Source organism: Haematobia irritans, chromosome 2 (genome assembly GCF_050003625.1).
Source record: "Haematobia irritans isolate KBUSLIRL chromosome 2, ASM5000362v1, whole genome shotgun sequence".
NCBI lineage: Eukaryota > Metazoa > Arthropoda > Insecta > Diptera > Muscidae > Haematobia > Haematobia irritans.
Window position 1 is genome coordinate 53,129,893 of NC_134398.1, and position 27,212 is coordinate 53,157,104.

General features: G+C 32.9%; 1 protein-coding gene across 1 annotated transcript; it reads left to right on the forward strand.

Moving 5' to 3' along the window:
- Positions 1–7,183: 7,183 nt before the first annotated feature.
- On the forward strand, positions 7,184–25,766 carry LOC142224369 (uncharacterized). Its single transcript, XM_075294142.1, has 3 exons — positions 7,184–7,534; positions 24,635–24,793; positions 24,865–25,766. Exons 1-3 carry the CDS (start codon positions 7,345–7,347, stop codon positions 25,737–25,739), a joined length of 1,224 nt encoding a protein of 407 aa, XP_075150257.1. The 5' UTR covers positions 7,184–7,344; the 3' UTR covers positions 25,740–25,766.
- The last annotated feature ends 1,446 nt before the right edge of the window (positions 25,767–27,212 follow it).

The window sequence follows — 27,212 nt, forward strand, 5'->3', positions numbered from 1 at the left end:
AATTAATAAAATCGTTTTTAAATTTGTTGACTTTTTGTGTTTTGCCTGCAAAGCAAAAAAACCTTCAAAAATAAGAGATGTTTCCCAAGACATTATTTTGAAGGCGCTTTTACTTATAAATGTAGAAAGGCCTATAGGGGGAGGCCCTCCCCCAGAAATTTAAGGCCTATTTACGATTTTCCATTGCTAAGCTAAATTCACATTCGTATTTTAATGACATAAAATCTTTGGCCTAACAACAATATTTCTTCAGTGTATTTTTAAGAACACAAATATAATAATGCTTCCTATCGTTTCTATTTTGTTGAGTAATCTTCCACTGTGATGTCGGAAGCTTTAATTAACTTCTGCTGTGTTTTCTCTACAAATTCACGTGATGTTAAAGGCATAGTGATCCACTGAACCCTTTCATATTTATAAAGCCCTGATGAAATGCATAGCGGAGTATCTAATAAATAATGGCATTATATCGTTGTGAATTAGATAACATTGTTCGAATTGTATTTTATTTATGTCTAGAAAGATAATTAAAAAAAAATTGATTACCAGTATATATGTACAAATTATATGTTTGGAACTAAAATTTTTAGCACATTAATTTTAAGTGCAAACACATAATGTTCATAAACTAGTATAACATATTTGGGACATATATGTTAGAACATATTATGTTTGGGACATTACATTTTCATAAATTTAATATCTCTGGATGCCAACATATATGAATTTAAAAATTTTGTATTAACTTATATATTATAGAAACGTCAGAGAGAGAATAAACAAGTATACGGCCGTAAGTTCGGCCAGGCCGAATCTTATGTACCCTCCACCATGGATTGCGTAGAAACTTCTACGAAAGACTGTCATCCACAATCGAATTACTTGGGTTGTGGTACCTTAAAACTTCTTAACATCGTTTTCTAAATTGTGAGTTAGTCCATACGTGGTACACGCAAAGAAAAAAAACGTTTGGAAAACGTTTTTCTTTTATTAGAGTTTCTTGAATTGCTTCGAAAATTTTAAACTTTTAAACTTTTTTTCGGAATCTTCCGAACATATCTGGAATATATGTAAAAAAAAAACAAACAAAAAAACTTTGGTCGAAGCAAGGTTCGAACCCACGACCATTGGCATGCAAGTCGGACGTAGCAACCACTGCTCCACGGTGCCAAACTAAATGTTTGTTTCTGTTAAATAAACTTTGTTTATTCGGTTCGTGGGCGCCGCAAGCTATGCTATATAAATATAACATATATGGATATTTATCTATTGATGACCATAACAGGTACATAGCTCAGTGGTAAGTGTGTTGGCTTACAAAGTGCATGGTCCGCGGTTCGATTCTCTGTCCAAAGGTAAACAAATTTTAAAAATTTATAAAATCGTGTAATTTCTTCTACATTGTTGTTATTACAGGAAAAGGTGTTAAGAACTAAAAAACCTCGTGGATGTGAGAAAGATGTGAGGGAAAATGCAATTAGCCAGAAAAAATTTTTTTTGAGTTAGTCTTTACGAAATTGTTTTTACATCCTGGAAAAGAATAAACGTTTATCACAAAAAGTATATACTTTTCTTCCAAATACACTTCCTTACAGCGAAAAGCAAATGAGAAACGAACTTTGTTTGTCTAAAATTTCGTTTGGGAGGAAAGAATTATTTTTTTGCGTGTAGAGAGCCAGAATTGAAATATGGGGGTCGCTTATATGGGGTCTATATACAATTATGAACTTGATATGGACCAATTTTTGTGTGATTGGGGATCGATTTAGCTGAGAGCTATATATAACTATAGACCGATATGGACCTAGTTAGGCATGGTTGTTAACTGCCATATACTACCGCAATGTACCAAATTGCAACTGACTCGGATGAAATTTGCTTTTCCAAGAGGCTGCAAAACCAAATCTCGGGATCGATTTATATGGGGGCTATATATGATTATGGACTGATATGGACAACTTTTGGCATGGCTGTTAAATATCATATACTACCACAACGTACAAAATTTCAACCAGATCGGATGAATTTTGCTTCTCCAAAAGGCACCGGAGGTCAAATCTGGGGATCGGTTTATATGGAGGCTATACATAAATATTGACTGATATGAACCAATTCCCGCATGGTTGTTGGATACCATATACTAACATCACGTACCAAATTTCAACCGACTCGCATGAATTTTGCTCTTCCAAGGGGCTCCGGAGGTCAAATCTGGGGATCGGTTTATATAGGGGCTATATATAATTATGGACCTATTTCGACCAATTTTTGCATGGGTGTTTGAGGCCATATATTAACACCACGTACCAATTTTCAACTGAATCAGATGAATTTTGGTCTTCCAAGAGGCTCCCGAGGTAAAATCTGGTGATTGGTTTATATGAGGGCTATATATAATTATGGACCTATGTGGACCATTTTTTGCATGGTCATTAGACACCATATATTAATACCATGTACCAAATTTCAGCCGGATCGGATGAAATTCGCTTCTCTTAGAGGCTTCGCAAGTCAAATCGGGGGATCGGTTTATATGGGGGCTAGATATAATTATTGACCGATGTGGACAAATTTTTGCATAGTCGTTAAAGACCATATCCTTACACCATGTACCAAATTTCAGCCGGATCGGATGAAATTTGCTTCTTTTAGAGGATCCGCAAGCCAAATCGGGGGATCGGTTTATATGGGGGCTATATATAATTATGGACCGATGTCCGATGATATGCTGACACCATGTACCAAATTTCAGCTGGATCGGATGAAAGTTGCTTCTCTTAGAATCCCCGCAAGCCAAATTTGGGGGTCCGTTTATATGGGGCCGATATGGCCCATTTGCAATACCATCCGACCTACATTAATAACAACTACATGTGCCAAGTTTGAAGTCGATAGCTTGTTTCGTTCGGAAGTTAGCGTGATTTCAACAGACGGACGGACGCACGGACGAACGGATATGCTCAGATCGACTCAGAATTTCACCATGACCCTGAATATATATACTTTATGGGGTCTTAGAGCAATATTTCGATGTTGTACAAACGGAATGACAAAGTTAATATACCCCCATCGTATGGTGGAGGATATAAAAATCGAACGGGGAAAAACATATTTATTTTCCATTTTTAGAAAATTGAAGGATTAAAAATGAAAATTTTCAGCAATTGCACTAGTCCACGTTTTTTTATTAATGGAACATTTCCCATTTTCCCATTCAATAGCTAAAGTCTAAAAAGTATACGTACTGGAATTAACTATTTGGGACCTTAGAAAATTATATGCTTATGATGAAATATCGCACGTTTGCACAGTACAAAAATTTTTTTGTTTGAACAAATTGGGAATATATATATGCTTGAAGCAGAATGTGTTTGGGAGTATAGATTTCAGAGGCGATTTTTTAGGATGCTATCGCCGACTCTGAAATGCATTATATCTAGGAGTCCGGCTTCAAATCACGGTCGTCACTCGAGCTAAAAATAATCTACCAATTTTTACCAAAAATTTCATTTCTATAGAAAATTTTGTCAAAATATTATTTAAAAAAATATATTAGAAAATTTTGACAAAATTTTATTTCTATAGAAAATTTTGTCAAAATTTTATTTCTAATTTTTCCGTAGAAAATTCTGTCAAAATTTTATATCTGTAGAAAATTTTGTCATAATTTTATTTCTATAGAAAATTTTGCCAAATATTTTATTTCTGTAGAAACTTCTGTCAAATTTTTATATCTGCAGAACATGTTGTCCAACTTTTATTTCTGCACACAAAAAAATATTTTTATACCCACTACCGTAGAATGGTGACGGGGGTATAATAAGTTTGTCATTCCGAAATATCGATTTCCGACTATATAAAGTATATATTCTTGATCAGGGAGAAATTCTAAGACGATATAACCATGTCCGTCTGTCTGTCTGTCTGTCTGTGGGGTCTTGGGCTTATAGAAACCGTAGTTTTTATCCAATTTGCCTGAAATTGGAAATCTAGAGGTATTTTAGGACCATAAAGAGGTGTGCCAAAAATGGTGAGTATCGGTCCATGTTTTGGTATACCCCCCATATAGACCGATCTCCCGATTTTACTTCTTGGGCTTATAGAAACCGTAGTTTTTATCCAATTTGTCTGAAATTGGAAATCTAGAGGTATTTTCGGATCAAAAAGAGGTGTGCCAAAAATTGTGAGTATCGGCCTATGTTTTGGTATAGCACCTATATAGACCTATCTCCCGATTTTATTTATTGCGCTTCTAGAATCCACAGTTTTTATCCAATTTACCTGAAATTGGAAATCTAGAGGTATTTTATAACCATAAAGATGTGTGCCAGAAATTGTCCATGTTTTGTATGGTCCCCATATAAACCGACCCCAGTATTGGGGTCTTGGGCTTATATAATCCGTAGTTTTTATCCAATTTGCCTGAAATTGGAAATCTAGAGGTATTTTCGGTCCAGAGGAGTGCGATAAATGGTGAGTTTCGGTTCATGTTGGCAGCCACCGTGGTGGAATGGTTATCATGCCCGCCTTGCATGTACAGAGTCGTGGATTCAAACCCAGTTTCGACCAAACACCATAAAGTTTTTCAGCGGTGGATTATCCCACCTCAGTAATGCTGGTGACATTTCTGAGGGTTTCAAAGCTTCTCTATGTGGTTTCACTGCAATTCTAGAATCCGTAGTTTTTATCAAATTTTCCTGAAATTGGAAATCTAGAGGTATTTTAGGATCATAAGGAGGTGTATCGGATTAAGTTTTTATCGGTCCATTTGGTAAGGCTGATTTCACTTCTTGAGGGTATAGAAGGCGCACTGATCATGAAAATTGCTTGAAACTAGAGGTGTGCACGTGACACGAAATTGTCGTGACTCACGAAAATGTTCGTGATTCGTGCGTGAGTCACGCTCATGACAACAGCGTGAGTGTGCGTGAGCGTGATTAACAAACCAAACTGTCGTGCGTGAGCGTGAGTCACGAAAATAATATCTTCGTGAGTGTGTGTGAGTAACGAATTACACTCACGAAAATATTCCTGCTCACCAACATAAAACGCTTAAGAGTTAAATTCAATTACAATTTTAGTGACACCTGGGATGTTAAGAGTTTAATAACACTCTCGATTTTAATAATGCTCATGTTTTCAGACTTCGGTAAGGTAAATTATTCATAAAATTATTCGTGAGTCACGATATTTTTCGTGAGTCACGGTATTTTTCGTGAGTCACGATATTTTTCGAGAGTCACGACGTTTTCGTGCGTGTGTGTTCGTGAGTCCTACCAAAAAATATAGTGCGAGAGTATGATTTTTCAGTCGTGAGTGTGCGTGAGCGTGAGTAAACTATTACTCTCGTGCACACCTCTACTTGAAACTCAATGTAAAATTTCCAGATTTTACTTCTCGGGTGAAAATCTACAGATTTAAGATTTAAAATCAAGACGTTATTTTATAATTTTCTTGAACACTTACAAGACATGTTAATGATTCCTCTAAAACTCAAATAAAAATGGTTCTTATAAATCCAGAATCTGATATAGTCTTCATAGGTAAAATCTTTAAATTTATCTTCGGGAAGTGTACTGGTTGAACTGTTCTGCTTGATCTGTCATCAAACCCCCCCCCCTGAAATTTCAAAGGAAACTGTAATATGTGATTTATGGTCGTGGGTATTTCAGATTCGGCCCGGCCGAACTTACTGCTGTATATACTTGTTAATCTTCAATTACGAAATTAAGTGATCCAAATAATTTTCAATTGAAATGTCTTCAATCACAGAAATGATAGTATCAATTAAAAAATTAATTGATCCAAATAAATAATTAATTGATACTATTAATTTTTGTGATTGATTTTTGTTGCAATAAAAAATTTGTCGAATCAATTAAATATTTAATTGATTATTTGTTAAAACTTTAATTGGAAAAATTTTCGATAATTTTTTTTTGTATGTAGAAAATGTTGTCAAAAATAAACAGAAAAAAATTTCACGAACATTTTTCCAATTAAAATTTTAATTGAGTTTAAAAAAATATTCAATTAATAATTTAATTGATTCAACAAATTTTTTAATTGAAACAAAAATCAATTAAAATTAATAATATCAATTAATTTTTTAATTGGATCAATTAATTGTTTAATTGACCTTCAATTAATTTTTTAATTGATTGAAGACATTTCAATTAAAAAATTAATTGGATCAAATAATTTCGTGATTAAATCAGAAATTTTTTTTTTGTGTGTAGAAAAGTATTTCTATAAAAATTTGAGAAGATCCTTTTATTTGGAGAGTAATATGTTGCAAAATCTACCAAACAATAAAAAATCTAAAATTTTTGGTAGAATTTTACCAATTTTAGCAACCGTGGTTCGAATCCTGCTGAGATCGTAGATTTTTAAAATTATTTTGTTGGTTTTCTTTTATTCTTATTAAATATTTTGGAATGCTTCAGGAACCATGTTTTCTAAATGTATATCCTGTCTCTGTATGTCGAACGAAAACCAAGTCAATAGAAAAGCAGTCACTCGAATTCGAATCAATTTGCGTTTTTGAAAGTTCGTTTCGTTTATATGAGAATACAATGATTGTCAAAAGTGAGTATTTGCATTCGGAAGTTGGTTGCAAAACATATCAGCCATACAGAACATTTTTAAGATTTTAAGAATAAATTGATTTAATTAATTTTTATATTGAAATTTCTTCAATTAAGAAAGTGATAGTAGCAATCACTTGATAAACAATTTAATTGCATTTTTCCGGCACTATTAATTACCTTTTTAATTGGTTCAATCAAATTTTTTTAAAAACACTCTTTTGCATCCATACAGGGCAACATATTTTCACAGAAACGAAACGCTTTTAGATTTTTTTTTTTTTTTTTTGGTAAATATTTCGATGTCTTTCATTGAATCTAACTTTATCGATTAGGTCATATGGCATTTTAGCCAAAAACCCTTGTAATCTCTTTTTTTGAAGATGATCACCAGTTGTTGTGAGAATTCCTCAAAAAATCATCTATGAATGACATGGTTTCTCCTAAGGGATTTGTAAAAGAAAGTGGAATGATGCATGTCGTTTGCCAATTAGCATCTTCATGCTAGATTAAAGCTATACCAAAGTCTTGGTCAGAATACGTCTAAAATCATTTAAAATGTAACATAACTTTAGTAATAAGCGTGTCTCAAAACCGAATAGTTGTCGCTAGATTTTGTGGAATATTAAAAAAAAAAAAACGAAAGAAAAAACGTAAAAAATTTATAGTCATCCAATAAATATTGTTTGAAAAAAAAAGAATCAGAAAATCAAACGCAAATCATTAAATAACAAAAATAAAAAGGTTATTACGAAATATGTTGTTATACAGTGTGATTATTGTTACTATTGGTACATTTGTTCTCTTATCTCTCAATAATGAATGTTTATGCTCTGAAATTATTTTGCAAAATACAAACAATGAAAAAGTTAATCAAATTCAATTAAGGGCAGACAAACTAAAGGAGTCAACATCTTTAGAAGCTCCAAATTCACGAAAGGGAAGATGTGAGTATTGTAGTTTTTTTCAGCAAAAAACAAAGGTTACCCAAACGGTCGTCAAGTGGTAAAAAGTTAAAGCGAAAATGACTCATTACTTAAAAATGGTCGAATTATACCTCGCACCTAAATTAATAAGACGTCATACGTCTAGAACAAAATATAAAAATGATATAATATATTTCTTTTAATCCTCCAGTTTTGATCTCTTGGTATTAATCAATATTAATTGGGAGAACCAATAATTGGTCACACACTAAGAGCCTATTCAATTTAGTCCCAAAATAATGTTTTGTTTGGACGCTTTTAAAAAATTAATTGATACCATTCACTTTTTATCCGAAATAAAACAAAAAAGTAAATTAAGAAAATTATTAAAATTTTTTGTTAAATTTTTAATTAAAATATTAATTCTCCCATTTAGCATTTTAATTAAATAACAAGTAAGTAAAGTAGAAAGTCGGTCGGGGCCGACTATATCATACCCTAAACCACCATTACAGAATTAGTAATCATAAGCATTTGTGGGGTAGCATATAGGTCTGGGAGATAAACCGCAGTTGCATATTTAAGAAAATTAAGGGGTACATGTTTATGGGTGCTTTGTGTCAATCTGACTATAGCTCATAGTCAATGTTGCCACGGAAAATGTTCGGTTTACCCTACCAGGACAAAAAAAGTTCCCTGCTTTCCCATACATTCCCAAACAATTTTCCCTACTATATTTTTCGTTAAATTTAAAAAATTTTACAAAACAAAAATGGTTCTAAATACTTTATTATCTTAAAACATGAATATGCAACGTATATAACTTAGAATATACATTTGTATTACCACCACGGTTGCCACAGTTGGTAGAATCATTTTGTTAAATCTCTATAAAAATAAAATTTTGGAAAAGTTTCTATAAACAAATTTTTGTGAGAAATTTTTCTATAGAAATAAAATTTTGACAATAAATTCTATACAAATAAAATTTTGAGAAAATTGTTTATAGAAATAAAATTTTGAAAAAAATTTCTATAGAAGTACAATTTTGACAAAATGTTCTATAGAAATAAAATGTTGACAAAATTCTCTACAGGAATAAAGTTTACCACACATTGTTAAAGATCAAGCCTTGCCGGCTTCTAATTTCCTCCTCTAGAGCCATGAAAATGTAAAAATTATTACAAAATGTGTTGAGTGAAAATGTCCTACATTGTGGCCCTACGTCCCTACAAGACGCTAAATATTAGAAAAACCCTACATATAGGGAATTTCCCCTACTTCTAGCAACACTGGCTGTGTTGATATTGCGCCTACAGAGTTAGTATGCCACTAATATTGAGCCCATTATTAAACAAGTAAGTAAAGTAGAAAGTCGGGCGGGGTCGACTATATCATACCCTAAACCACCAATACAGACTTAGTAATCATAAGCATTTGTGGGGTAACATTTAGGTCTGTGAGATAAACCGCAGTTGCATATTTAAGAAAATTAAGGGGTACATGTCTATGGGTGCTTTGTGTCAATCTGACTATTGCTCATAGTCAATGTTGCCAGGGAAAATGTTCGGTTTACCCTACAAGGACAAAAAAAAGTTTCCTACATTCACAAACAATTTTCCCTACTATATTTTTCGTTAAATTTAAAAAAAAATTACAAAACAAAAATGATTCTAAGTACTTTATTATCTTAAAACATGAATATGCAACGTATATAAGAATATAAATTTGTATTACCACCACGGTTGCCACAGTTGGTAGAATTCTACGCAAATTAGTAATCTTTTTTGTTAAATTTCTATAAAAATAAAATTTTGGAAAAAGTTTCTATAAACAAATTTTTGTGAGAAATTTTTCTATAGAAATAAAATTTTGACAATAAATTCTATAGAAATAAAATTTTAAGAAAGAATTCCACAGAAATAAAATTTTGCGAAAATTTTTTATAGAAATAATACAATTTTGACAAAATGTTCTATAGAAATAAAATGTTGACAAAATTTTCTACAGGAATAAAGTTTACCACACATTGTTAAAGATCAAGCCTTGCCGGCTTCTAATTTCCTCCTCTAGAGCCACGAAAATGTAAAAATTATTACAAATTTTGTTGAGTGAAAATGTCCTACATTGTGGCCCTACGTCCCTACAAGACGCTAAATATTAGAAAAACCCTACATATGGGGAATTTCCCCTACTTCTAGCAACACTGGCTATGTTGATATTGCACCTACGGAGTTAGTATGCCACTAATATTGAGCCCATTATTAAAAAATAGAAAAATCGTTAAATTAGTGTGGGTAATATATACAAATTTGTAAAAATCGAGCAATATTCTTATGTAAGAGCTACAAGTACGTATAAGTACGATCGGCTAGTACATCAAAATTTGAAATTTCAGTAACATTGGTTAAGAGTACTATGGCCAAATTTGGGAAAATCGAGCGATGCATATATATGGAAGCTATATATAAATCTGAACCAATTTGCATAATATTTTGCTGGTTTGATTAATACCACAAAAGGTTACCTTGTGCAAGATTTGAGTAAGATCAGTTAAGAAATGAGGCCTGTATGGTCAAACATAAGGTTATTAGGGGCGAATTTTTCAAAATCGGTTGATACATATATGGGAGCTATATCTACATCTGAACCGATTTTGATTAAATTTTGCACATATAGTTAATGCTATAGAAGACTACATTTAGCCAAGGTTGAGTAAGATCGGTTAATAAATAAGGGTTTTATGGCCAAATTTAGAAAAAAATAGGCGGTACATATATATGGGAGCTATAGCTAAATCTGAACCGATTTCGATGATTTTTTGCACATATAGTTAGTGCTATAGAAGATTATATTTAGCCAACTTTGAGTAAGATCGGTTGATAAATAAAGGTTTTGTGGCCAAATTCGAGAAAATCGGGCGATACATATATATGAGAGCTCTATCTAAATCTGAACCGATTTGGATGAAATTTTGCAGACTTCAAGGGCGATGGAAAAGATTACCTTTTGCCAAATTTGGTGACGATCCGTTTGAAAAAACGCGCAACGTGACCCCATTTGTCGAAATCGGGCGATACATATATATAGGAGCTATATCTAAATTTGATCCGATTTCTTCCAAATTCAATAGCGTTCGTTCTTGTGCCCAAAAAACTCCCTGTACCAAATTTCATCAAAATCGGTTAATAATTGGGACCGGAATCCTGTGAACAACAAATACATGGACAGACAGACGGACGGACACCAAGCGCTAGATCGACTCAGGAGGTGATTCTGAGTCGATCGGTATATATTTTATGGGGTCTAAAATCAATATTTCTGGTAGGCACATTTTTTGACCGATCAAACTTATTATACCCTAACCACTATGTGGTTTAGGGTATAAAAAAATATTTCCAATTAAAAAATAATTCAACATTTTCTTCGGAGAAAATTTGTTTGGACTCGAATCAACAGAAAAATCTGGAACTCTTAATGAGTATAAGCTCTTGTAAAAGTACAAGGAAATTATTTAATCTAATGGACAAATATAATAAATAATTAATATCCTCAATTAAAATTTTAATTTAAATTTTCGATCAAAATTTAAAATTTTGATTGAACCAACTAAAAAGTAATTAATAGTGCCGGAAAAATTCATTTAATTTGTTTATGAATTGATTGCTAATATCATTTTCTTGATTGAAGAAATTTCAATATAAGAACAAGTAAGGAAAGTCTAAAGTCGGGCGGGGCCGACTATATACCATCTGATACCATCATTTTCGATACCATCTGAAATCCTTCAAATTTGTTGTGTGCTATATATAAAGGTTTATGTTCCCATATACATACATTAAAATCTAAGCCGACAATATATTTAAGACTTCTTAGAAAATCTATTGACTTAAAATCTAAGTCGGTTAATGCCCTGGGGTGGAACAATGTTAGTAAAAAATATGGGAAACATTTAAATCTGAACCAATTTTTAGGCAACTTCGCAAAATTGTATTTATGATTTATCGATCGATAGATATGTATTAGAAGTATATGAAAATTGGAATCATTTTTACAATTTTTCGACTAAGCAATGGCGATTTTACAAGGAAAATGTTGGTATTTTGACCATTTTTGTCGAAATCAGAACAACATATATATGGGAGCAATATCTAAATCTGAACCTATTTCAACCAAATTTGGCACGCATAGCAACAAAGCTAATTCTACTCCCTGTGCAAAATTTTAACTATATCGGATTAGAAAATTGGCCTCTATGGTCATATGAGTGTAAATCGGGCGAAAACTATATATGGGAGCTATATCTAAATCTGAACCGATTTCAACCAGATTTGGTACTGACTGTCAGAATGTTAATTCTACTTCCTATGCAAAATTTCAAGTAAATCGGAGCAAAGGATTGGCCACTGTAGTCATATGAGTGTAAATCGGGCGAAAGAAATATATGCTAGCTATATCTAAATCTGAACCGATTTCAATAAAATTTGGCACATATGACTATATAACTAATTGTACTCCTAGTGCGAAATTTCACCCAAATTGGGGTAAAACTCTGGCTTCTGGGACCATATAAGTCCAAATCGGGCGAAAGATATATATGGGAGATATATCTCAATCTGAACCGATTTTATTCAAATTTGTCACACTTGACTCTAGTACTAATTGTTCTCCTTGTGCAAAATTTCAAGCAAATTATGATAAAACTCTGGTTCCTGGGTCCATATAAGTTCATATCGGGCGAAAGATATATATGGGGGCTATATCTAAATCTGAACCGATTTCAACCAAATTTTGCACACTTGACTGTACGACTAAGTGTTATATTTGTTCAAAATTTCAAGAAAATCAGGGTAAAACTCTGGCTTCTGGGTCCATATAAGTACATATCGGGCGAAAGATATATATGGGAGCTATATCTAAATCTGAACCGATTTCTTCCAAAATCAATTGGGTTCTATTCTGAGCCAAAACACATACTTGTGCCAAATTTTGAAGTCGATTGGACTAAAACTGCGACCTAGACTTTGATTACAAAAATGTGTTCACGGACAGACGGACATGGCTAGATCGACTCAGGGACCCACCCTGAGCATTATTGCCATAGACACCATGTGTCTATCTCATCTCCTTCTGGGTGTTGCAAACATATGCACTAACTTATAATACCCTGTTCCACAGTGTGGCGCAGGGTATAATTAATTGAATCAATTAATTTAATGATTGACTCTGAAAAAATTCTGTGTGGTTGATATGTTTTGCAACCAACTTCGACTCAGATGTTCATATCTACCAATGCGTGACATAGGATCTGTCTCATTCGAATTCCGACATATTTGTCACCGTAATATTTTAAATTCTTTGCACACGCAGATAAGGAAGAGGACTATTCAGTCCATTGTGATACCACAGTGGTGAACTTCTCTCTTATCACAGAGTGCTGCCCGATTCTATGTTAAGCTCAATGACAAGGGACCTCCTTTTTATAGCCGAGTCCGAACGGCGTTCCACATTGCAGTGAAACCACTTAGAGAAGCTTTGAAACCCTCAGTAATGTCACCAGCATTACTAAGGTGGGATAATCCACCGCTGAAACAATTTTTGGTGTTTGGTCGAAACTGGGTTTGAATCCACGACCCTGTATATGCAAGGCGGGCATGCTAACCATTGCACCACGGTGGCTCCCATCTCCTTAACATGTTTCAAGAACAAAATCTTATTTTTAGACGGTAAACATGGAACGTTTTTGCTATAAAAAAGTTCTTTTCTCGGCAAACGTATACATGGTTGCCGAAATCAGATACATAATTTACGAGAAAATAAAATTTTTGTCAGAAAAATATTACATGTTCACCGTCCAAAAAAAAACATTTTGATCTTGAAATAAGCTTGGTCATATGCTAGACAAGTTTGATAGGCATAGACAAATATCTTCTCTGGCTTTAGCTGTTCAAAAATAAAATTTCCTGTTTGATTTGAGAGAAGTGTTCCAATTGTCTGCAAGGATTTTGACTGACATTCATATTTTAATTTATGAGCTCAAAGAAATTTGGAAAATGAGTTACACCCGCGACTCATTTTCCAAATTTCTTTGAGCTCATACATTTTATGTTCAAATAGTATCAAAAAAAGTACAAAAGTGTCAATTTTATCAACCCTGATCGTGATGGAATTCAAGCCTGAGAATGTGATTGGTTTACATTTGGCGGGAAAATCTCAAATGGCTATCGTTAGAGCTCTTCAACATTTAAATGTGAATAAATCTTTTGTTTCTCGTACCAATTCTCGTTGCCGTGATATTGGCAGTGTTGCATCGTGTTCTAAACGTAGAAAAAACAAGTATATACGACCGTAGGTTCACCCAGGCCGAATCTTATGTACCCTCCACCATGGATTGCGTAGAAACTTCTACTAAAGACTGTCATCCATAATCGAATTACTTGGGTTCCGGTAACACTTGCCGATGGCAATGTATCTTAAAAAATCCTTAACATGGTCTTCTAAATTAAATTAAATTAATTAATCTAAATTAATTCTAAGTTAGTCCATACGGGAGATGTATTAAACAAAAAAAAGTCCGATTAAATACGTATAGAATTCAGTTCGACAAAATTTTCTATAGAACTAAAATGTTGACATAATTTTCTATAGAAATAAAATTTTGACAAAATTCTCTATAGAAATACAATTTTGACAAAATTTTCTACAAAAATAAAATTTTAACAAAATTTTCTACAGAAATAAATTTGGACAAAACTTTCTACACTGAAAAAACACTGAACCCAACAAGGAAGAAAACTTTTGATTAATTTTAGAAAATTTTGAATATTTTTAGAAATTTTTAACTAAACAGTATTACAAGCGCAGGCATCGCGCCGATATCACAAAAATAAGTAAATATTTTTCGACAAATTCAAGAAAATTTATTAGACCTAAATAATTTTTTTCACTTTTTAAAGAAAATTTTGTAGTTTGAAGGAAAAATTGGAGTTCAAAATTGCAAGAATGTCTTTAGTGACATACGAAGTTCATAATGGACACTTTTGTAGTAAAATTTAAAATTTGAAGAAATACTGAACTATTTTATGACAAATACGAAATTAGTAAATCTATATCCTCAACTTGTGTATAATTTTTTCCCGTCTTTTAGTTCATTTAACTAACGTACGCAAAAAATTATTAGAGTAAATGAAACTTTCACCAAATATAATAAGTTCATGAACTAAAATATAGTTAAATTGGCTTTAGTGAAATAGTGAGTTCACTTTTTTTTGAGTGTATAGTAATAAAATTTTGAAAAAATTTTCTATAGAAATAAAATGTTGGTAGATTATTTTTGGCGATATGGACCAATTTTTGTCTAAATATAACTATAGAGCGATATGGACCAATTTTTACGTGGCTGTTAGCGGCCATATACTAGCGCAATATACCAAATTTCAACCGAATCGGATTAATTTTGCTCCTCCAAGTGCTTCCGGAGGTCAAATCAGGGCATCGATTTGTATGGTAGCTATATACAATTATGGACCGATATGGACCAATTTTTGCGTCGTCATTAGATACCATATACTAACACCACGTACCAAATTTCAACCGGATCGGATTAAATTTGCTCTTCCAAGAGGCTCGGGAGTTCAAATCTGGGGATCGGTTTATACGGGGGCTGTATATAATTATTAACCGATATGGACCAATTTTTGCATGGTTGTTATAGGCCATATACTAACACCACATACCAAATTTCAACCGGATCAGATGAATTTTGCTCCTCCAAGAGGCTCTGCAAGCCTAATCTGGGGGTCGGTTTATATGGGGGCTATACGTAAAAGTGGTCCGATATGACCCATTTGCAATACCATCCGACCTACATCAATAACAACTACTTATGGCAAGTTTCAAGTCGATAGCTTGTTTCGTTCGGAAGTTAGCGTTATTTCAACAGACATACGGACGGACATGCTCAAATCGACTCAGAATTTCACCATGACCCTGAATATATATACGTTATGGGGTCTTCGAGCAATATTTCGATGTGTTACAAACGGAATGGCAATGTTAATATACTCCCCATCCTATGGTGGAGGGTATAAAAACGGTTACAATACCGGCCAGATGAACTTGGACTAAATCTATTGAAGTTCTAAAAAGTGCAAGAACTTACCGATACACAAAAAATTAGACTGGAAAGAGCCAAAGAGTTGCTTCACGCTTGCACGAAAGTGGACTGAATTTGATGAGAAGCTATTGCAAATTGAGCAGTTTGTGAACAAACAATATGATCCAGTTAATGTGTCAAAGAGGTCAGTCGAAAATGTACACCTTTAATTGACCATCAGAACTCAAGCACTGACAATGGTAATGGTAATGGTGTGAGCCGCCGTAACGGCCTATTATAGCTCCCCTTTCGTATTTATTGTGAGGTCAAAATACATATCGAATATTATCATCACTTTATTTACGAGGAACATTAAATACGGTATTGCAGCCCTGGGCAGACAAACATTTTAGCCGCGGATCATGGACATTCCAACAGGACCCGGCACCATCGCTCTCAGCACGCGTCAATCATGAATGACTTAATAAAGAGATTCCTCGCTTAATTTCTACCGTAAAATGACAAACATAATCTCTGGATCTCAATCTGTAACACTTTTGCTCCTGACGCATTTGGCAAATTAAGGTTGGCAATAAACAAGTATATACAGCAGTAAGTTCGGCCGGGCCGAATCTTAAATACCCACCACCATGAATCAAATATTAGGGTTTCCTTTGAAATTTCATGGGGGTTTGAGGACAGACCAAGCAGAGCAGTACAACCAGTACACTTCCCGAAGATAAATTTAAAGATTTTACCTATGAAGACTATATCAGATTCTCGATTTATAAGAAACATTTTTGTTTGAGTTTTAGAGGAATCATTAACATCTCTTGTAAGTGTGCAAGAAAATTATAAAATAACGCCTTGATTTGAAATCTTAAATCTGTAGATTTTCACCCGAAAACTAAAATCTGGAAATTTTACGTTGATTTTCAAGCAATTTTATTGATCACTGCGCCTTCTATACCCTCAAGAAGTGAAATCGGTCTATATGGAGGCATTATCAAATAGACCGATAAAAACTTAATCCGATACACGTTTTTGTGAGCCTAAAATACCAGAATATTTACGATTTCAGGCAAATCGGATAAAAACTACGGTTTCTAGAAACCCAAGGAGTTAAATCGGGAGATCGTTCTTATGGGGGCTATACTAAAATATGAACCGATACTCACCGTTTTCAGCACACCTCTTTATGGCCCGAAAATATCTCTAGATTTCCAATTTCGGGCAAATTGGATAAAAACTACGATTTCTATAAGACCAAGACCCCAAATCGAGAGGTCGGTTTATATGGGGACCATACCAAAACATGGACCGATGCTCGCCATTTTTAACACACCTCTTTATGGTTCTAAAATACCTCCAGATTTCGATTTTCAGGTAAATTTAATAAAAACTGCGGATTGTAGAAGCCCAAGAAGCGAAATCGGGAGATCGGTGTATATGGGGGCTATACCAAAACATGCAGCGATACTCACCATTTTTGGCACACCTCTTTATGGTCATGAAATACCGCTAGACCCCAAATCGGGAGGTCGGTTTATATGGGGACCATATCAAAACATGGACCGATGCTCACCATTTTCACCTCTCACCTCTTTATGGTTTTAAAATACCTCTAGATTTCTAATTTCAGGTAAATTGCATAAAAACTGCGGATTCTAGAAGCCCAAGAAGTAAAATCGGGAGATCGGTCTATTTGGGGGCTATACCAAAACATGACCCGATACTCACAATTTTTGGCACACCTATTTATGGTTCGAAAATACCTTCAGAATTAAAATTTCAGGCAAATTGGATAAAAACTACGATTTCTATAAGCCAAAGACCCCAAATCGGGAGGTCGGTTTATATGGGGACTATATCAAAACCTGGACCGATATAGCCCATCTTCGAACTTGACCTGCCTGCAGACAAAAGACGAGTTTGTGCAAAATTTCAGCACGATTGCTTCATTATTGAAGACTGTAGCGTGATTACAATAGACAGACAGACGGACATGGTTATATCGTCTTAGAATTTCTCCCTGATCAAGAATATATATACTTTATATAGTCGGAAATCGATATTTCGATGTGTTACAAACGGAATGACAAACTTATTATACCCCCGTCACCATTCTATGGTGGTGGGTATAAAAATATCAAAGTATCAAAATACTGCAGAAGTATTTTCGTGCAGGGTGTGATGACTTTGTCGGCCGTTTGAAAGTCATAATTTTTCCCAAACGTAGCAAATTCTCACAAATCTCACTTTTACTTTTGATTAATAAAACGAAAACAATTGTGTTTTACTTTGTTGCATTACATATCAGACCCCATGTAAATAAAATTCAAATTTCAAACAAATCGAATGAAAATTGCAACTTGCATACCCTCAAGAAGTCAAATCGATAGATCGGTCTATTTGGGCTTTAGTTTATTCACTGTGCCCTCCTCGAACAATTATGTGAATAGAGGGAAGTAGAGGATTTTGTTGTAGAGGTAACACTTAGATTTCTCTCAAACTTTGAAGCAAATCAGTACCTTATTTACTTTTCGCGCTAAGAAGGGGCCCCCTCTAAAACCTCGCCCACGTTCTCTGCAAACTGCAAGTTAATTGGAGAAAATTAGATTTTCGTTATACTTAAAAAATATATCGGACAACTTTCCGGGCTAAGAAGGAGGCCCCTTCCCATCTAAATTTCAAAAACTCAGGTATCTTATTTTAATTTTATAACCTCTCCCACGATCTCTGTAAATTGCAAGTAAATTGGAGAAATTTAGATTTTCATCATACTTAGAGAAATGTCGGTTAAAGAGGAAGTCCCCACCCACCCAACCAAATATCGAAAATAAGTAGCAGATCTTTGTCCAGAGGCCATCTCCAAACTTCCATGAGAATTTCAAGTAAATCGGAGAACTTAAGTCCAATCTTCATGGGGATAATCATGGGGTACCTTATTTACTTTCCTTGAACCTTTCAAGTATGTTAAATTGATTTTGCCGTTTCCGAGCTTAATGGGAACATACAAAAAAGTGCTTTTGTTATAATTGTTATTGTTTTGTATAGGATATAGGCCTTCGAATTTCCAAAACGGAGAAATCTTTGAATTTCACTTACTATTAATTAAATTTCATGTAAATTCCACATGCATAGTCATATTGGCTTTTGTGTTACAACCTGTTTCGACCAGAATTTTAAATGGTGTTAATACGAAAACAAAATTTATTTGTATTCTTTGCAATTTAGGCTTAGAGTCGCTCTTGTACTTTTGTGTACTAATTAAATGCACACGATCAGCCGCATTTCGATGTAGTTCATATATAAAACTGATGTACTAAATAGGTGCTCATGTATCAAGTGAAAGTCAATTCTTGTGTTAGACCCACGGAAGGGAAATAGGCATATATTTATAATATTCTTCAAAAGAGAATATATTAACACTAGCAAGTTTCGCCCCATGGAAACAATGGATGGTAGTTCAATACGGGTTTGATTGAGTTAGGTTACTGTGGGAGCCACCATGATGCAATGGTTAGCATGCCCGCCTTGCTTCGACCGAATACCAAAAAGTTTTTCAGCGGTGGATTATCCCACCTCAGTAATACTGGTGACATTTCTGAGGGTTTCAAAGCTTCCCTAAGTGGTTTCACTGCAATGTGGAACGCCGTTCTGACTCGGCTATAAAAAGGAGGTCCTTTGTCATTGAGCTTAACATGGAATCGGGCAGCACTCAGTGATAAGAGAGAAGATCACCAATATGGGCTGCCACCTAACCTAACCTAAACTAGGTTACTGTGGCACTTCACTCCTATGTGATATCTACTGCAATTTAAGGTACTTTGTTATTTTCTGCCTTGTACTGAATCTAAATAGTTACAGCTACTGAGCTAAACATTCAGAAGATTAATGAGAAGAAAGCCTGCCCAGTTTCAAAGATAATTCTCTTTTAAAAAGCCACAAATTAAAAAAAAATGGAATTAATTTTTCGGGATCCATAAAAATCCCCGGAATTTGGCACGGGATTTATCCCGAATGACAGCCCTAATTTCGTCTCTGTGGTCATACGAGTGTAAGTCGTGCGAAAGATATATATGTATATATGAGAGTAATATTTGATCCTACCATGCTGATATTTTGGAAGTTTAATTGGAATTAGATCGTCGAACGAAAATTTTATATATATGTATATTTTTGTGAAAATCGGGTGATACATGCAGGGTGTCCGATATCTAATTCAACAAAGTAAAGCGTTATATTTGTTAATTTCATTGTCCGAAAACACATCGAATTTTAGAATCAGTTTAGATTTGTTCGAATTGGCTACTTGTGGCACGAATTATAGTCTTAAAACGGCCGACAAATCCATAACACGCTAACAAATTTGCTCTGCGCTAGTTGGGCCAGCGCCGTTTTGAAATGATCGACATTTTGGTATTTTTTTATTGCCGACCTTACTCTTCAAAATACTCTAGTCGCAAAAGGATTGAGATCACGTTTGGCACAGTTGGTAGAATTGTACCAAAAATGTTAGATTTTTTACTGTTTCGTAGATTGGTAGAATTCTTGATGTTTTGGTAGATTTTGCAGAATATTCCTGCCCAACTAAGAGGTACTTCACAAATTGCCTCTAGAAATAAAATTTTAACAAAATTTTTTATAGAAATACAATTTTGACAAAATTTTCTTTTGATATAAAATTTTAACAAAAATTTGCTATAGAAATAAATTTTGACTAAATTTTCTATAGAAATAAAATGTTGATTAAATTTTCTATAGAAATAACATTTTTATTAAATTTTCTGTAGACATAAAATTTTGATAAAATCTTCTGTAGACATAAAATTTTTACAAAATTTTCTGTAGAAATACAGTTTATAACAAAATTTTCTATAGAAAAAAATTGAACAAAATTTTCTATAAAATAAAATTTTGACAAAATATTCTACAGAAATAAACATTCATATAGAAATAAAGTTTATAAAAAATTTTTCTATAGAAATACAATTTTGACAAAGTTCTCTATGGAAATAAGATTTTGACAACATTTTCTATAGAAAACAAAATTTTCGACAAAATTTTGTATATACATACAATTTTAACTAAAATTTCTTTAGAATTGAAATTTTGACAAAATTTTCTTTAGGAATAAAATGTTAACAAAATTTTCTATAGAAATAAAATTTTGACAAAATTTTCTAAAGAAATAAAATGTTCACAAAATTTTCTATAGACATAACATTTTGAACAAATTTTTATAGAAATAAAGTTTATAACAAAATTTTCTTAAGAAATAAAATTTTAACAAAATTTTCTACAGAAATAAAATTTTGACTCAATTTTCTATTCGACGATATTTTCTATATAAATTTTTCAAAATAAGATTTCTTGGTGAAATTTTCTCCAAATTTTGGTAGACTATTTTTGTATTGAGTGGCAACCATGCGTGGGAGGTAGACTCCCCCGTGCCCCTCTTTTTGAAACCTGGACCAAAGTCCTGCGATTTGGGTGAAGCTTTCAAGAAAGGTTGTGGGGTGAAGACAAAAATCCGCTACATTATTTTTCAATATTTGGTCGGGGAGGGTACCTCCCCTTTGCCCCTTTGAAAAAACTAAAATTCTCTGATTTATTTGAAATTTACAGAAAACATGCGATGATGTTATGAAATTAATATAGGGTACCTGATTATGCGATTTTACCCCTCCCCGGCAAAATTGCTTAATTTTGAAACTTGAATCAAAATTATGCGATTTGCCTGAAATTTCCAAAGAAGGTTGAAGGGGCGTCTATACAAAGATCCGCTACTATGTTTTTCGATATTTGGTCGGGGAAGGGGACCACCCGTTTACCCGATTTTTTTTAAATTACTGTGAAAAAACACTAAAATTCTCCGACTTGCTGGAAATTTATGGAGAAATTTGGGAGGTTATAAATTTATATGATTTTTAATGAGAAGTACGAAATTAGTAAATCTTAATGCTTCATTAGTGTATATTTTTTCCCGTGTTTTAGCTCATTTAAGCAACGTACGCAAACATTTTTAGAGTAAAGGAAACTTTCTCGAAACATAATAATTCCATGAACTAAAATAAAGTTAAATTTTGCTTTAGTGAAATAGAGGGTTGACATTTTTTGAGTGTAAATAAAGTTTTGACAAAATCTTCTATAGAAATAACATTTCTATCGAAATTTTTCGAAATAAAATTTTGACATAAATTTCTATAGACATAAAATTTTAACAAAATTTCCGATAGAAATTAAATTTTAACAAACTTTTCTATGGACATAAAATGTAGACAAAATCTTCTATTTATATAAAATTTTAACAAAATTTTTATAGAAATAACGTTTTAACAAATTTTTTATGGAAATAAAATTTTTACAAAATTTTCTATTTTTGTAGACATAAAATTCTGACAAAAATTTTTGTCGAAATAAAATTTTGACATAAATTTCTATAGACATAAAATTTTGACAAAATTTTCTATAGAAATAAAATTTAATAAACTTTTCTATGGACATAAAATGTTGACAAAATCTTCTATAGACATACAATTTTAATGAAATAATTTATAGAAATAAACTTTTAACAAAATCGTTTATGGAAATGAAATTTTGACAAAATTTTCTATGGAAATAAAATTTTGGCAACATTTCCAAGGAAATAAAATGTTGACCAAAATTTTCATATAGAAATAAAAGTTTGACAAAATTTTCTATAGAAATAAAATTTTGACAAAAATTTCTATAGAAATAAAATTTTGAAAAATTTTTCTACAAAAGCAAAATTTTGATAGAAAATTTTTCGATAGAAATTAAATCTTAACAAACTTTTCTATGGACATAAAATGTAGACAAAATCTTCTATTTACATAAAATTTTAATAAAATTTTTTATAGAAATAAAGTTTTAACAATTTTTTTTATGGAAATAAAATTTTTACAAAATTTTCCATTTTTGTAGCAAAAAATTGTGACAAAAATTTTTGTCGAAATAAAATTTTGACATAAATTTCTATAGACATAAAATTTTGAGAAAATTTTCTATAGAAATTAAATTTAACAAACTTTTCTATGGACATCAAATATTGACAAACTCTTCTATAGACATAAAATTTTAACAAAATATTTTATAGGAATAAAGTTTAACAAAACTGTTTATGGAAATAAAATTTTGACAAAATTTTCTATGGAAATAAAATTTTGAAAACCTTTTTTAAGGGAATAAAATTTTGACAAAACTGTTTATGGAAATAGAATTTTGGCAACATTTCCAATACAATTTTGACTAAAATTTTCTATAGAAATAAAATTTTGACAAAATTTTCTATAGAAATAAAATTTTGAAAAAAAAAAATTTTATAGAAATAAAATTTTGACAACATTTTCTACGGAAATAAAATTTTGGCAAAATTGTCTATGTCTACAAAATTTTCTATGGAAATAAAATTTTGAAAACCTTTTTTAAGGGAATACAATTTTGATAAAACTGTTTATGGAAATAGAATTTTGGCAACATTTCCAATACAATTTTGACTAAAATTTTCTATAGAAATAAAATTTTGACAAAATTTTCTATAGAAATAAAATTTTGAAAAAAAAAATTTATAGAAATAAAATTTTGACAACATTTTCTACGGAAATAAAATTTTGGCAAAATTGTCTATGGAATTAAAATTTTGGCAACATTTCCAAGGAAATAAAATTTTGACTAAAATTTTCTATAGAAATAAAATTTTGACAAAATTTTCTATAGAAATAAATTTTTGACAAAATTTTCTACAAAAGCAAAATTTTGACAAAGTTTTCTATAGAAATAAAATTTTAACAAAAATTTTTATAGGCATAAAATTTTGCCAAAATTTTCTATATGCATAAACTTTTGACAAAATCTTCTATATACATAAAATTTTTGACAAAATCTTTGATAAATTTTTACAAAATTTTCTGTATAAAAGAACATTTTTTATAGAAACAAAATATTGCAAAATTTTCTATAAATCAAAATCATTTGGTTTTAATCGGAACATATGAAAAACATACTTTTCTATCAGTTTATTCACCTTATATAATAAAGGGTGATTCTTTTGAGGTTAGGATTTTCATGCATTAGTATTTGACAGATCACGTGGGATTTCAGACATGGTGTCAAAGAGAAAGATGCTCAGTATGCTTTGAAATTTCATCATGAATAGACTTACGATCTGCCACAACGTCGAATTTTCAGTGAATGGGCCCTAGAAAAGTTGGCAGAAAATCCGCTTTTTTATCGACAAATTTTGTTCAGCGATGAGGCTCATTTCTGGTTGAATGGCTACGTAAATAAGCAAAATTGCCGCATTTGGAGTGAAGAGCAACCAGAAGCCGTTCAAGAACTGCCCATGCATCCCGAAAAATGCACTGTTTGGTGTGGTTTGTACGCTGGTGGAATCATTGGACCGTATTTTTTCAAAGATGCTGTTGGACGCAACGTTACGGTGAATGGCGATCGCTATCGTTCGATGCTAACAAACTTTTTGTTGCCAAAAATGGAAGAACTGAACTTGGTTGACATGTGGTTTCAACAAGATGGCGCTACATGCCACACAGCTCGCGATTCTATGGCCATTTTGAGGGAAAACTTCGGAGAACAATTCATCTCAAGAAATGGACCGGTAAGTTGGCCACCAAGATCATGCGATTTGACGCCTTTAGACTATTTTTTGTGGGGCTACGTCAAGTCTAAAGTCTACAGAAATAAGCCAGCAACTATTCCAGCTTTGGAAGACAACATTTCCGAAGAAATTCGGGCTATTCCGGCCGAAATGCTCGAAAAAGTTGCCCAAAATTGGACTTTCCGAATGGACCACCTAAGACGCAGCCGCGGTCAACATTTAAATGAAATTATCTTCAAAAAGTAAATGTCATGGACCAATCTAACGTTTCAAATAAAGAACCGATGAGATTTTGCAAATTTTATGCGTTTTTTTTTTTTAAAAAGTTATCAAGCTCTTAACAAATCACCCTTTACTAATCAATAAAATATTTATTTATTTTCAGGGTTCCCATTCTACACAATTGGTCGTTTTCAGAATGAAGTGTGTACAGGAAAAAATAATCTCTTTGGGACATGTATGGTTCGTGGCGAATGCAGTGACAATGGTGGCGTATCGGCGGGTAGTTGTTCCACCATAACAAATCAGGCTGTTTGTTGCATTTGTAAGTCTCTCCGGAGTTTATATATCAGAAAACGACATCTTTGTTTTACCTCGTTCTTATTGTGATTTCAGATCAAAAAACATGCGGAGCTACTACTCACTACAACAACACCTATTTCTATAATTCTGGATATCCGGGGACTTATGGTGGCGGAGGGAAGTGCACAATTGTTGTACAACCTTGTGATTCGAATATTTGTCAATTGCGTATCGATTTCCTTTCACTGTCTTTGGCTCCACCAAATGGTGATGGCTTCTGTGTTACCGATTCATTACAGATTACAGGAGGTTCATCGCGAGTACCACCAATCTGTGGTGAAAACTCTGGACAACATGTCTATGTGGATTTTAATGGAGAATCACCCATAACCATTGCTGTAGCATCGTCCGATGGTTATGCCTACAATCGTCAATGGCAATTTCAGATATCACAAATTGCATGTGCCTCTGCTACCCAGGCACCTTCCGGTTGCTTACAATATCATTTGGAGGATAGTGGTTCCGTGCAAAGTTTCAATTATAATGCAGCTCCAAACTCACTGCCCAATTCGATTGGGGTGCCAGGAACTCGTCAGTTGGCCAATCAAATGTACGGCATTTGTGTGCGAATGGGAGCGAATAAATGTTCGATTACTTGGTCACAGGTTGATTCGGATGCCTATTCTTTTTCTCTCACCAATGATGTAGGAGCTGTGGATCCATCACTCTTAGGAACTGAGGCCGTTCAAAGTCAAGATTGTTCATCAGATTTTGTTGTTATACCCAATCCCACCCAAGGCGGTGTAGCCTTGCCTAGTGATAGATTTTGTGGATTGGGTTTGGTCGCCACGACAAGTGCCACGAAACCTTTTGTTCTCTACGTCAATACGGATGCTAATGAAGATTTTGATATTTCGAATAGAGGATTCTTCCTCTCTTACACACAAAATGCCTGCCCCATTATATAATGAATAAAAGACTTGATGATATGGAAATTTTGGAGTGTTTTACTATATTTCCTCCCAGATAATCGGTTTAGATTATTTGGGCGGAAACTCAACAACATTCAAAGATTTTAACCTTAAGGATTTTGGTATTGATTTCAAGCTAAAGAGGTGGATTTATTTTTTATATTGAGAAAACAACCGAACTATTAGGCTACAAATCGCTTTTATTGAATTTCCAATTTTCATAAACTAGTAAAACCTGTTAGGCACATGTACGGGATTTTGTTAGAACATCAGCCTTTCTTAAATATAATGTCTTTGGATACAAACGTATATTAATTTAGAAGTTTCGTATAAACATATATATGTTTAGAAAAGTCTGAGAGAACGAGAGAAAATACAATGACAAAGATGACGACGGAGATAGATAATGAAAGACATCAACGTAACACAGTGAGAGAATTCTATGAGAGCAAATAGTGTTCTGCTGGAGAGACATATTTTTGTGAATAAATGTGCTTGCATTCATTTTGGTATGTGCCTGCTACATGATCGAGGTTCCCCAACAATATGAAATTTTTAAGTCTAAATATTATTCTGTTTACTCATTCAAGTGTGTATTCGGAGAAATGGACAGAGAGCGACAAAGAGAATAGACAGGAAAATGAAAATTTGTGTTGAGAAGCGCAATTGCCTGAGTATGTTTTTTTTATTTATGTACATGGGCATCATTTTGTCATTCCGTTTGTAACACATCGAAATATTGGTCTCTGGCCCACAGTTTTCACAAGTTTACATACGGTTAAAAAATTGTATTTTCTTTAAATAATAAAATTTTAAAAATTATGCATATAACATATATCATTTACAAAAAAAAAAAACTCAGGGGTATGTAAACTTGTCTAAGACTTTGTATATATATATAGCGATGTCCGTCCATCGGTATGTTGAAATCACGCTAGCTTCCGAATGAAACAAGCTATTGACTTAAAACTTGGTACTTGGTATTGACTTGACTGGTACTTGTTGTTGATGTAGGTCGAATGGTATTGCAAATGAGCGACATTGCACATCTTTTAGATATAGCCCCTATATAACCCGACCCCTCTTGGAAGAACAAATCTCATCCGATCCGGTTGCAATTTGGTACGTAATGGTACTACACTCAAAAAAAAAGTTTACTTGGATCCAATGATTTTGACCTTCACTTAAGAAGTTTGGTATTGATTCCGAGCCAAAGATGCGGCTTCTTTAAAATAAAGAAATTTTCTAGCGACCTATCTGGCTTTAAATCAAAGACCAATAAAATTAAAATTAGGGTACAGATCTCATTTCTCAAACTTTCATTCTCTTTTCGCGGTTTATTAATAAAGTTATAACGAATACTTCAAAGTAAAAAAATGTTTTCTTAATTCCAAAAAAATACTTTAAACCAAAGACGCAAAATTCTCAAAATCAGTCTTAGCCTATATTTGAAGCGCTTTTATCTTAAGT

Coding starts and splice junctions, on each gene's coding strand:
- LOC142224369 (XM_075294142.1), top strand. CDS start 7,345: ATGTTGTTATACAGTGTGATTATTGTTACTATTGGTACATTTGTTCTC. Junction 7,535..24,634: donor AAATTCACGAAAGGGAAGAT/GTGAGTATTGTA, acceptor ATTTATTTTCAG/GGTTCCCATTCTACACAATT. Junction 24,794..24,864: donor TCAGGCTGTTTGTTGCATTT/GTAAGTCTCTCC, acceptor TTGTGATTTCAG/ATCAAAAAACATGCGGAGCT.